The 14,030-nt window shown below is 41.0% G+C and overlaps 1 protein-coding gene across 4 annotated transcripts in view; it reads right to left on the reverse strand.

Moving 5' to 3' along the window:
• Positions 1-241: 241 nt before the first annotated feature.
• Positions 242-14,030, reverse strand: part of RFTN1 (raftlin, lipid raft linker 1) — a 96,352-nt gene continuing 82,563 nt past the window's right edge. For all 4 annotated transcript variants that reach the window (XM_038128553.1, XM_038128554.1, XM_038128552.1 and 1 more), the window contains 3 exons: positions 7,929-8,032; positions 6,462-6,543; positions 242-2,646 (listed from right to left, as the gene is read on the reverse strand). In XM_038128553.1, coding sequence (XP_037984481.1) covers positions 2,209-2,646; positions 6,462-6,543; positions 7,929-8,032 — 624 coding nt within the window. In that variant the 3' untranslated portion in view covers positions 242-2,208. The remainder of the gene's footprint in view (positions 2,647-6,461; positions 6,544-7,928; positions 8,033-14,030) is intronic.

A 14,030-nucleotide genomic window follows, 5' to 3' on the forward strand; every position in this document is an offset into this window, starting at 1 on the left:
CTCCCAACCGTAACCCAGCTGTTATGGGAACAAAGTTTTAAATCAAGGCTTCACTTAAACAAGTGAAACTTCCTCACAGGCTCTTCCATGCTCTGTTGGGAAAGGAAAACCAAGTAGCCAGTTCTGTCGCACCAGTAACTACTGCTAATTCAGTAGTAAGGAGCTTCCCCTCATCACCACTGAGAGAACTGAGTTCCTCCTTTTGGGGATGAATAATGGGCATTTGTGCAAACACCACAAATAAGGAATCTCCTCATGACCTTTATTTCTCTCTAGTTTTGTAAGCAGTTGGGATTCAGTTAAACAAGGTCAAATTGCAATCCAATAAACGTTTTCTATTAAAAAGTATTTGGAGAGAGGTCTTTCTACTGCAACACTTTCTACTAGCAAAACGTTCATTAAATAGTGTGACTTTTTAAGCAAGATTAATACAAAGCTGGTCCTTGACACAGAAACCACCAGTAAAAGGATCTTATGCTAAAAAATCTGCAAACGGGAACTTAAAATTGTACAGAGCAGAGACCTTGTATTTAAGCAGAACAACTGCAGCAACCTGTTTGTGAGGCTATTGGAACCCCAATGTAATCTTAAAATACCAAATGAAACAATTGAAAAATAGCATCAGAAACTGAAGTTACTTACAGTCCTGTGGTTAAACCACTGAATTCAAAATAAAACACTCTTTAATCAATGCCAAAACTATACCACTGTGCTTTGGGTGTGTGAAATCAAATGGTTTAAACTCGAGTGCCTTCATCCCAATTAAATGAATATTTAAGTGATGTAATTTTTCCCTTCTCTGCAATGTTCTGCCAACTGAGTAATTTTTAGGCATGAAAGGTGCTTTTGAACCACTCTAGGTACACATCTGATACAGAACATAGTCCTTTTTACAGCATTTTGATTTGAAGACTAAGGAAAATTATCAAGGACGAATCAGTCAAGGGAAAAAAACATCAAATCACTTACAGAGCTCTACCTCTTGCTTTAAAACAAGAAAAGTGGGGGAATTTACAATGTTTTTCTCATCTTGTTACCAGATTACTTGACCACTTTAGAAGAGAGAAATCACTCCTTCCCACATTTGTAAAAATACTGAAGTACTTGGTGAACATTGGCACAGAAACTATATTACATGTACATTCACTTGTAAATATTTTTATGTAGCTTGAAACATAAAAATGTTGGTAATTTTACAGAATTCCCTTAGGTATCAGTCCCAGAATATGGTTACTTGTACCATATTCTGTTAAAGTATTTTCATTTTGGAAGGTCATCTACTGACATTTGTTGGCCACGGACCCCTGTGTACAATTTCAGTTCTTTACCACAAGGTATTTCATAACAGTGAGGAAGTGGTGCTAAACCACCTGGAAAAGGTCAGGAGGTAACATCTAATTCCAATTTTAGTGAGGATAACCACTGATAGAAGTACTTTTTACCTGCCTTTTCGTTTCCTGATTTTTCTGTCTTCTGAAGCCCCCACAGCTACCGATCAACTGCTGATGGGCAAAGACCAAAAAGGAAATTGCATTTTGTAACTGGAATCATCCACCTCACAGATTCATCAAGGGGTTTGCTTACCCACTGTGCCTGAACAGGTACATGATCTGCTTATTGCTTAAAGATCTGTAAGAGTTAATAAAATTCAGAAGAGAGTATCATCAGTGAGTGTGTTCCTGGAGAAAGATATGGATAACAGCCATCTTATCTAAGCTTTCCAACTTCAGTTTCAACCTCTTGAAATCCAAATATCATTTTTATGACACTACAAGCCTAGTGACAAAATAACATCTGGCACAATAACTTCTCCAGAAAAGCTACATGGACAAGAAAGTACTACACAGTAAAATCTGACCGAACGGAACACTTGCTCTGACCCAGGCTCAAATCTAGCTTGCTAAGGTTGGTCATGGAAAAATGTATGATTTCAGTCCCTCCTTACTTTTTAATTTAAAGTGTAGCTCCAGGAGAGCATTTCCTACTACATACAGTGATAGGAATTTTGCAGTTTCTGTGGGTTGAAAAATCTGGGCCCTGTAGATACTTAAAACATTAAGATACCAGAGTGCTAAGGAGCAAAGTAAGTCCAAGAAATGCAAAATAAATGCTGAGTTGAGCAATGGAGTTAGTGGTGGGGATTATCAAAATCTGTTCTTTTGTCTTGGCAAAGTATCAGCCACTCACAGGGTTCCTGAAAAGTAGGTCTTATTCGCAGGAGCAGTCCGCATCCAGTGCTGCCCCGTCACTGCCACTGCAGCCGTCCGGCCCTGGCGCGCAGCCCCCGCCCTCCGCGGCCTCCCCCGCAGGGCAGTCGGGCACGCTCTGGCTGAGGCAGGCCTGCCCAGCATTGTCACCAGTGTCACAGCTGGCAGGACACGTCTCCACTGACATCCCATCGTGGTGGGCACTGCTGTCGTTGTTCCCGGCTACCTCCTCTCCCAAGTCTATGACATCATCTGGCTGCTGCTCTGGATCAGGCTTGGCCGCTCTTGAGATTTGTGCTTCTAAGTTTCTCGTGTTCTCTGTGACTTCAAATTCCTGCTTCTCCTGTGCCCTTTGCTTCTCCCTAGTACTTAATTTAGCCTTTGCGGAATTCTTCATTTTTCTGTTGTGCATGTCTTCTTTGGAGAACCTCCAATGAAACTACAAAGAAGGGATCCAAATGTTAAAGACCATTAGAGGCAATCTCACATGGACATTTACTTTCCTGAGTAGACATGTTTTGATGAGTTAGTTTTAATTCAAAACCTAAATTTGAATTTGACCAGAAAAACCCAAGATAAAAAGAAGTAGCCTGACCAAATCAGCTGGCCTAAGATGATTTCTGCCCACACAGATATCTCTGTTTCAGACAGGAAGGAGAGCTCGATGCTTTCTGCTTCTGCTGTTGCTGTTGTGCCTTGTAGGTTCCTCTCTACACTGTGTGGAAGGGAAGGATATGCAAAGCTGCGTAAGAGCAGACAGAAGCAGCAATTCCATGGCATTATTCCAGTGTTTTTCACCAGGTTAACAGCAGAACTAACACCACACCCACGACCATATCCAAACAGTAAAACATTCTGAACCATCTGTATGAATGTCTTTTGATGAGAAAGCATGAGCCTGCTACTTGCAGCACTTCCACAGGACTTGCCACAGCCACACAATGTCAGAACTGCTTTAACTACTAATAAAAAACAAAAAGGGAAATAGCAGTACCTTGAAATACTAACTTAACAGGTATAACATACATAAAGGCTGACAAATATGTCACTATTGTATCTGCCTCATTTGTCAAAAAATAAATCAAGCTTTTCCCAAGGAAAGCCAGACCACAGAGTTGTAGAATCATAGAATGGTTTGGACTGGAAGGACCTTAAAGGTAATCGGGTTCCAACCATCCTGCCATGGGCAGAGACTCCTCCTAAAAGACCATGTTGCTCCAAGTTCCATCCAACCTCACCTTCAGCACTGTCAGGGGGTAGGGCACCCACAACTTCTCTGGGCAACCTGTGCCAGTGTCTCGTCTCACCACCCTCACAGTAAAGAATTTCTTTCTACCATCTAATCTAAACCCACCCTCTTTCAGTTTGAAGCTATTCCCCCTTGTCCTCTCACTACACTTCCTGGCAAAGAGTCCCTTTGCAACTTCCCTGCAGGCCCCCTTCAGATACTGGAAGGCTGCTGTGAGGTCTCCATGCAACCTTCTCTTCTTCAAGCTGAACAGCCCCAACTTTCTCAGCTTGTCTTTAGGAGAGGTGCTCCAGTCCCCTTGCCAACTTTGAGGCCTCTTCTGGACTTGCTCCATGGTTCCAAGCCACGGCTAAGCCATCCTACACAAGTTTGCTACGTACCTCTGAATGTGCACAGCCATTTTTTCAGCAACGTCAGTTGCTGATGGAAGTTCAGGAATGGGTTAGGAGACAATATTTGGATGGCACAAATAATCTCATCAGGACATTCAGGAAACCTAGCCAGGTTTAAAAAAGCCATTTTCTCCAGTGAAACTGGGTCTCTGCTGAAGTTGGCCAAAACATTTTATATTCATAAATTTTTGATCTAGCTATTTATTCCTTAATCAAAAAGCCATTAAAAACTTGTATTAGATTACAAAGCTGGAACAATGTTCTTCCCTCCTCGTAGCCAGAACTTAATGCAAAAGGAGAAGGGGAAAAAAAAAAAGAAACTGGCTTTCACAAAACTCTTCTCGGTTTTACTTAAAGGAAGTTATCTTTCACTTCAATAGCACTGCAGTTTAGAGAAAGAGGAACGATAACATCTCAGTTCTAGCACTCAGCTGTTTAAAATTCAGACACCTGAGTTTTTTCCTCTTTGATTTGCAGAAGTGGCTGGGCACCCACTACTCCACTCAACTCAAAGCTCTTCTCACTGACAGAAGGTAAGATCAGGGCCCTAAATGCCATAAAGATCCAGCTGTAGGAGGCTTTGTGAGTGCGTGTACATGTACTCAAGTCAGGTACTTACACCGTTATTTCACAAAAATGCATTCAGCCAGTTTCTGCTGAAATGCAGTTTTATATAAAGTGAAAGAACACAATTACTTCATCTCTGATTGAATATTACAGTAATAGGAGTACTTTTCACTGAAGAGAGAAGTTTTACCACTCCTTGCGTATTTTGTTTTCTGTTTGTCTGACTACCTTGAACAGCAGCTCATTGATGTGCAAAGATAGGACAGAACATCTTCCACCAATGCAATATCCCTTTAATGTTATCATCCTATTTCCCTCCTCTGAGAGTTATCTCTAAACATTTTAGACATGCCATAGCTTAAGTTAAGAAAAAATCCCTGAGAGCCTGGTATATTGTATCTGCAGAATATTCAGTAACTTTTAATCAAATGCTTGGGTTGGCATCTTTGATGCGACACAACAACCACTTACGGACATTGAACCAGTCCTACATCCCTTTACAGAAAACTATAATGAAGGTATGTCATCCTTCCCTGACCTTTGGTATGAAAATGTGCTGTAGTGATTCTTGCCCTGAAATATGCCTGTATATTTAACACTGCCAACGAGCGAGTCCTTTGTTTTGTCAACCAGACATTGTTAAATAAGTTTTTATAACCCAGAATGAAAAAAACTTAAACAAAGTTTTAAGTCATCTGGATGGTATGTATGTGTTATTATAATACAAGAAATCAGCATCATACTTCTTTCTCTATTTAAGGATGAACAACCACCAATGAGTTCCCATCCCTTCCACTAAAACCACACACAGTGGTAGGAAAAGAATGACCAAATACAGGCACTCTAACACTCATCCCAAGATCCCTTTAATCACCTGAAAACAAAGAGAGAAAACAAGAAAAATGGGCTTTGTGACAAGTTCACACACTATTCTGGGCTCCAGCTTTGCTAATGAGAGAGGGTAAATCCTAAATGAGTCACACTCCCCGCAGTTCTCTCCTGCTTCAGTCAGTTCAAACACTCCCCTGGTCTGCACGGTATCAAAAAGACAACTTTCATAGAAGTTGGCTCCAAAACACTGAGGGCTTCATAGATGAAAACTATCTGCAATTATCTAAACTGTTGGAAAAAGTGCTCCTGGTGCTCAGGTCTGCTCAGCATTTCCAATCTCCTGCTGCAGCTCAGCTCTGCATGACCTCAAGCATCCACTCCTGCAGGTGACATTGGGCTGGCAGCAGTCACTGAAGCCCACAGAGCCAGAACAAAAACAAGGCTGCGTTAAGTCAGCAACCTCACTGACACGTGGTTCCAGAGATCTTTTCCATACTTCATCTGGCTTTTCTGATCCCTTGCATACGGAAAGGGCAAGGCAAATTTGACCACTGTAGGAAGGCCGTCACTTTCTGTTTCCAGTCCCTGTATTTCTCCCTCCAGCTGTATGGCATGACAGGTTTGGGCAGGGGTTCCCACAGCTATATGTTTAAAAATGGAAGTGGGCATACATACATGCATCCACATCCATACATCATTAGCTGTCAGCTATGCCTTTGGATAATTTAGCTGGATTCTAGAGGCTTTTCTTGGATAAACTGCAGCAGAATCCATTAATATTCACACAACAGAAACACCTGCCAAGATCAGGCCTACATTGTGCCAGGTTCTACCAAAACAGAGAGAGATAAAGAGAACAAGAGAGCAGTTTAAAAAGAAAATACAGGAAATGGGTGAGAGAAAATAGTCTTGGTTCCACCCTACAGGCACTGAACATGAGAGAATTTTTGGTTTAAATTGAGGTTTATGGCTGCTTTACATGAAGAAAAATCTGCATTTCTTATGCTGCTGAGTGCATCAGAGAATGAAATCTAGGAGCTTTGACATCATTTGAGCATTTTTTGTTTCTTTCATTTGAACAGTTCCATTTCTTCTGTCTTGCTACTCTATCACAGAAACATTGAATAGGCCATTTTGTTTCTATGGGAAATCAATTTCAATATAAAAATACCACCAGCAAAAACCCAAAGAAACCAGAAACTCAAGGTTATTTACCTTAGATTCTTTCTTCTTTGCTTTCTGGGGCAAAGACGGTCTCTGAAGAAATACAATTTGCTTTGTAGATAAATTCCCCTCCCTGAAAAGAAACAAATGCACACTCCTGAGAATGAATTAAATTCACATCCCGCATCATTCAAAGCAAAAATCCATCTCAGTCACTTATTTCTGCAGGTCAAAGAAAAACAAAATGAAGAATGATCCTCACATTGCCTGTCCCTGGTGTCTCTGAGCAGCCTGGTAGTTTGGGGGGGCAGGGAGAGGGGAATGTTCAGACTGATAGAGCCTGTCAGCCTATGACACAGTTTTGCTGAATGTTTTAGCATTAGTATGCAAACACAGAATAAATTGTTTGGAACAAAAAGGAAGAAACCCAAGAGCCCCAGTGCCCAGTGTCTCAGCAACACCAGAGTGTTCCTTCCCTCCTTCCCGGGGTGCTGGTCTGGAATGGGGCTGGATGCTCCCTGTAGGTCTGCAGCATGGCAGGGGGAACAACCATCAAGTGGGTGCCCTTCTGCACTGACCTCTGTTACTCAAGGTATTAGTGGGATACAGAAAGCTGGAAGAAAAAATTTTTTATATATATGTATATATATATATATGTATCTATATATATCTTTCTTTTAAGAGTCAGGGATTACAAATCATAACTGTGATTTTCTATTCATTCTTACATTTAAACATTTATGTAAAACTTAAATACAGTTTCTCCCTCAACACAGATGGCCTTTTACTTTTTAGGTTTTATGTGTAGTAGTCTTCATCTAAATCTCACTAAGAGCTGGGCATATTTGTTAAGATTAAAAAAAAAAATCACAACTGATTATACTGGTGTATATGTACAAATAAATAAATTCCTGACCAGTGAAAATTCAGAAAGCACCATCTTCATGATTAACAAGTGGTATGATTGTTTTTCAACAGTTATGAAGATTTTTTTAAGTGATTTGCATTTATATTTAAAAACTCAGAATATAAATAATAGCAAAGTAGACCACAGAATTATTATATCTGCACACAAGGCGACTCGAGCAGTGACACACTAATCTCACAGGGTTCTGCTCAGCTATGAGCAGCATTAGACAGGCATCTATTAAGAATAAAATTACTTTTCTTCAGCTAGACAACATCTCACTCCAAACATTATGACACATTTTGTCTTTGTTCTAAAGGACATTACTGGAAGATCCAGAGCAGGAATTTTACAGTCACAGAGTTTACAAAGCTGCAGAAACAACACCCAGAAAATTCATGCAGAAACCACATTGCCACCTTGCAGTCTTTCTGCCCACCAGACATGTGCTTCCTGCCACATGTGGCTTGTGATGCTCGGAAAACCCCGAGAACAGCTGCAGCAGGCTTTGCAAGGAAATCCACACTGACTGCACAGGGAATTGCTTGTGCAGACTGTGGTGCTTGTACAGCAACTTCCCTGGCCAAAAGGCAGCACCCAGCCCTCCCTACCTGTTCGTCTTCACAATGGGAGTGGGAAGCACGCACGTCAGCTGCCAGCCGTACATGGCAAGGGAATTCAGCAGCGGAACGTAATCTGTCTGCACTTCAACTCCCTGGGGAAGGAAAAGCAACAGTTGGCATCATCACTTGGAGTGCGACATTCAACTTGGCTCCAAAAAAAAAACTCCAAGAAAAAATACATGTGTGGGTTTTCTCAGAGGGAGAGAGGGGTTTTGCACTGAAGTGGGTCATGTTTTATGTTCAGCTAGGCAGGAAGGAAAATGTTCAAAAACATGAGACAAATGATCGACCGCCCATACATCCCAAACTGTTAAAGGAGTTTGTTTAAAATGGTAAACATCTGTGATCTTGTTCTTACACTGCCTGACTCATCCATCTAGCTTTAGATCGTTCCAGATCTGAACAGGATAAATTCATTGTATGTTATCAATTATCTTCTCCCAAGAAAAATTATGTTCAAGTAGTTAAAAAAGGACAGCATTGCTTTGCTTGGATTCTGCACTTGTCTAAGCTTTAGCAAATCCTGGATATCTGCACTGAAATCAGTCGTGTTATTATACCATGATGGATCAACAGGAAAATAGCCAACAACAGCAACAAAAAATATAAGTATGAGTCTGTTCCTTTTATCGCCCACAAATACGCATTGCTGCCTTCTTATTTTGAATCAGGAAATCTGTGGGCGAGACGAAAAGCTTTGCCTTTCGGTGCAGGAGTCTGGCTCCTGCTGCACATTTACCCAGCAAGGCCTTGCTCATTCCCTTTCAACTAAATGACAGACCTTGCAATCCACACAGAAAGAACCACTGGTGGTTTCAACAAAGATTATTCCAGTGAGGTGTCTAATTGCCAAGACTGCCAGTAATTTAAAGAATAGATGCTACAGCATATTTACTAGTTTTTAATTTTAATAAACACAAAGCAGACAAATGGTAACTACCAGTCTCTACAAATATAACTAAATTTGATTGGAATAACAATTACATTTGCCAAAAAGCTCAGGCACTTACACTGGTTTCACGTGCACGGAAGGAGTTTTAACTGCCAATTCGCAACACTGAGGAAGGCACAATAGTTTTGCAGCTCCAAAAAATCCATTTATTCCACAGTAATGAAATAGTCATTTGATCAGAACTAATCCAAATCCTTCTGTAGTTATTTCAAGGTATTTTAGTGAATTCCAATCTCAGCTGTTCCTTTCTTCTAACAAATGTAATTTAGGTCACTTATATCTTTATAACTGAATGGCTGCTTGACTATACCTATTAAAAACCCGATCATGACTACAAGTGCAAATAGCTGAAGAAGCTGTATCAGTCCTGCTTAAAAGGAAAATGTTTTAAATCTTTACCCCAGAAATTGCCTGCAAGAGAACACTACTAATGTTACTTCTGAACAGAGGCTTGTGGGGGCTTAGAGAGGTAGTGCTTTAGTACTTTAAAACATCACCCGGTCCAACTGGAATTTGTGACTCTAGGAGATGAATGATACACCCTGCGAGAGGAGGCAATACCACACAGCCCTTAACTTGTGTCCACTGGAGCCATCAGGACTCATCCTGCAGCTGTGATTGTGGTAGATTCAGAGTTTCCTTTGATTCCCATTTCTCTCTGGAAGAGGGATATTTGTGCACTCCTTCCAGTTTTTAAAATAGTGTGTCCAAGGGTAATTAAAAAATCATGACATAGCTAGATGCCTTTAAGCTGTAATGCCTCAAAAAGATGTATTAATAACACGCTGAGATTTATGAGATTGGTCAACAACGCCTTAAAAAAATAAAGATGAAAATATGCAACACGATGATTAAGGTCAGAGCATCCACCATCACAAGCTCTTCATGAGGTGCCACATAAAAGGACCTGTCTAAAACACTCCCTCCATCAAACAGTGTTTGCAGAGGAAAAACTAGAAGGAGCTCACTCATTTAGAGGAGGGAAGCAGATCAGGAAAGACTGGCACAGCAGAGCTTGTCTGTGCCCTGAGGAACATCTTGTGTTGTAAAGAGGATTTCTATTTTGAATTCATTGCCTGAGGTGGGTGATTAGCAGGAAGAACCTTCTTCTTGCATCAGGATGTGCAACAAATGTCAGAAATCAGAGGGAGATTACGGCAATGAGGAAGGACATCAATACCACGCAGAGCTCATTTGGCTGCTGTGGAAGCCAAATTGTTTCAGGGACTTGCCATCACTCCTGCCACAGCCCCCTGTCCCTGCAGGCTCTGAGCAGCGAGACAGGGCTGGCTTTGGACCTGTCTGACTTGTCAGGATTAAGCATCATCTGCAGCAGATGATGGTGTATTTCCCAACCCAGTGGTGCAGAAAGGAAACAAGCAGGTAAGCACATTCAAAAGGGTAAAGTTACCAGAAAATAAACTTAGGTCAATTAGGCCTAAAAAACGTGTTGTTTTTTTTTTTTTTTTTAATTTGGCAGTTTAAAAAAAATCAAAAACAGACAACCTATTTAAAGAGTTCTACACAGTTTTAGAAAGAGATGACCTCTTATTTTTCCCATGTGCTGGTACCCAACACCCCAGTGTGCCTGTTGGGCTGTCTGGAGGCAGGAGGTGTGTTCATGATGCAGAGGTGCTCCCTCCTCTGAGCTCCTCAGGCCCTTTAACAAGCTCCCTCCAACTCCACGAGACGCTTCACTGGAGTCAGACACTGCACCTCATCTCCAGGTCCTTGGGGAACAGACTATTCCCAATAATTGGCTGAGTTTGAAGATGACAGACAAGAGGAAGGAGTCACTCCAAAATAAACAGGTTAATCCACATGGGCTTCAAACTCCTGACTTGTAAATACAGATAATTGAAGCTTTTTTTAAGACCACATGAAATTACTGCTCCCTCCCCCTCCTGAATCATTGGCTGTAATTCTATCCCACGACTGGAATTTGTGTGCCAGCAGGAGTCACAGTTATACAGACCTTTAATTGGTGTCATATTAAATGCTTTCTAAAGCAAAAATGCTTCTAAACAAACAATACACTGGGGGATGGGTGCAGAGGAAAAGAGTAATCTCGTATTGATTTTACATTTAATACAGTAATTATTTTATCTACTATTATTAGAGACAATAGAAATAAAATTTCAAGCATACCATTCCCTCAAATAAAAGTGCAATGCTCTTTCTAGCTAGCAAATACTGGATTTGAACACCAGTAGAAGTAGAAAAAAACCGTGCCAGAGCTCTCTTGAAAAAGAAGTGTTCAAACAATGCATCTCAAACTGGGAGACATTTCATTCACTGAAAGGGTGGAAAATTTTAATTAACTTGCTTCCCACTCTCCTGTGGATGATAAGTAATCTCTGATCACACCTTGAGTGTCAAAAAGCCAGAGCATATTGAGCTAGGATTTTCCCCTGACTTGCATCACATGAAAAGAATTCTTTTTATTTGTAGTTGTATTGTTTGTTTCCAGCATTTTTTCCTTTCACAGTTGCTTCTGCTCATTAGGAGAAAAAAAAAGATAAAAAAATGATAACAATAATATCTAGGGCAAGCCACACAAACAACTGCATTAACAATTTTTCTTTTCTTTTCCCCCCCTACTGCGGCAATTTTAACCACAGCAAGATAATAAACAAGACAACTACTAAGCTCTTGTGAGACAGAAGTTCTTCAGAAATCATTCTTTCCTGGGCTAAGTGAATGCGATTTAGTTACAATGCAGCTATGGATTGTCACTATTTAATATTTTTTTCCAACATGGATTAAAGAGTGGTAGATTGAAAATCCCATTAAATAAATCTTAATAAAACCTTTATCAGCAAATCCTAACAGACTGCATACCAAAATTTACTGACAGATGGCAAAGAGGATGGGAAGGAAAAAAAAAACAAGTTGCTTTGAAAGTGTAACCTACTGTTTGTTGCAGAAAATGGGCACTGCATTCAAACCCAGCTCCTTACAAAAAACAGAGGGGTGCCACGAGAGTGCCACGAGGGCGCCACCACGCACCCCCAGCCAAGGCGGGCTACCATTCCCCAGCCCTGCCAAAGCCAAAGCTTTTCTGTCCCTGGGCACTGAAGGGAGGAAATGGATGTGGCAAAAGCAGGACTTACACCTTGGTGGAAAAGAAAGAAAATGCAATAAGAGAAATTGAATACCTGGACCGTGCAAGAAAGACCCAGTAAAAGCGTGCTGCAAACATTTTATGTTTGCAGTAACGCAGCTGACACGGGGACTAAATTCAAGCTCTAAATTTGTGAATTATTTGCCTTTTTCCTTTTCAGACTACTTCCAAGAGATAATTTCTGCTGACAGTGTAACAGTATTGAACCATTAAAAAACATTTATTGGAAGCAAAAGGGAAGTTTCACAAATGCTTCAGCAATAAAAAAGTTGGACTTTGTTCCTCTAGTATTGAGCTGCTTCTGAATCTCCATGTGTAACACACTACAGCATGTTGCTGGCAGATACTTGCTACACATTAGCTGTGGAGCAGGGGGCTGTGGGATGGCTCCTGCATCCTTGGAAACCACCAGTAGCTTTGGGAAGCAGGTGGGTCACTGACCAACAAAGAGCAGCTGCCAAATGGGGACCTCATTGGAAAGCTAATAGGAAAAAAAAAAGAGGAATAAATAAATCCACAGGCAGGCTTCTCCCTCAATATTCTGGGCATATGTAACTTAGAGTTATTTACAATTACTAATATATATGTGACTGCCTGCAATGTGAAATATTTTGGAGAATATAGTACGGCTGTACCACTTTATGAGGCAGCATTGTGTTGAGATTGTTTCTGCAATTCAGATGTATCCAGTCACAATTTCAGTACACACACAGGCTGCTGAGTACCATTCACAGCTGGCTCCACATCCAGGGTAAAATTAAAACAACAACCAGAAAACCCTTCTGTGCCCACAATGCCTGCTTCTCTCAGTGACTTCTGTGGATGCAAATCCTGTTTTCTAGCATGTATATAAACTAACAGAAATATCAGAGTGCTCCTGATACTGCCTGCACCTGTAACACAGAAGTACATTTGCACAGCAACACAATTCTGCATTTACAGAAGCACAGGGTTAGCAGCAAAAGCTGGACAACATGAATGTGTTGACACAGAGGGTTCTCAACACAGGAAACATCCTATGAGATGTCTTGAACTCACACACTGCACAGACAATGTACAAATGATGAAACAACTCCACGAAACTGTCAATGAAACACAAGAAATAAATGTGATCTAGCAATCAATCACTACAGTTTCTTCAATAATTCTGGCATTTTTACTTTCACAATTCCTGCAACACTTGAAGTGTACCTTAAGGTGAGCATTGATTTTACTGTTTGCCCATCAATTCTCTGTTGAGAAAAAACAACACAAAAAAACACTACCTGAGAACTTACATACTCCAGTGTGCCCTACACACGCAGCTTAATCATCCCCAGGCAGCCTCCCCCACGCAATTCCCTTTGGTTATAATTTATTCCCAAACAACATGTGGCTTTTACCAAAAGGCTTTGTGCTGCATTCTCCAGTTATGCAAGTAATGATCTATTTCCATGCAAGAACTGCAGCTGAAGCCTGGACCCTCCACTGCCAGTGGCTCACACAGCGGGAAGGCGAGTGCTGCGCTGCCCCTCGCCCACAGGCGGGCTCTGTGTGCGGCCTCTGGCGTCCCTGCACCCAGTCCCACACCCCTCAACATGCTCACACAGATGCAGCACCCAGGGCACTACGGCCTGGCTGGAGACAGCTGCTGAGCAAAGGAAACATGTGCCCTACATGGTTTTATAGGAAGTATAAAAGAGGACTAAAATAATTTTTCTCAGCTTGTTCTTAAGTGGGAAGTTTAGATCTGGGATGCTCGCTTTTCTCATGCAGTTTTTATGGGTCAGCAGAGAACTAATTCTTAGAAAACTGTGACAGCCGGGAAGGATTTTTTAATCTATACGGTGCTGAATTTTCAGTCTCTTTACTTCAAGTGCCCTTTACTCACATGGAAGAAGAATTCACCTTGTTAGATGTTCAATGCTACCAAAACCACAAGAAATTATCAGGGACGTTCCAAGTTCATATTGTTAGATTCTGTTACTACATTAATCATCAATGAAAAGATTATGGAACTTAATCATGTGGATTT

This window comes from Motacilla alba, chromosome 2 (genome assembly GCF_015832195.1).
Source record: "Motacilla alba alba isolate MOTALB_02 chromosome 2, Motacilla_alba_V1.0_pri, whole genome shotgun sequence".
Taxonomy (NCBI): Eukaryota; Metazoa; Chordata; class Aves; order Passeriformes; family Motacillidae; genus Motacilla; species Motacilla alba.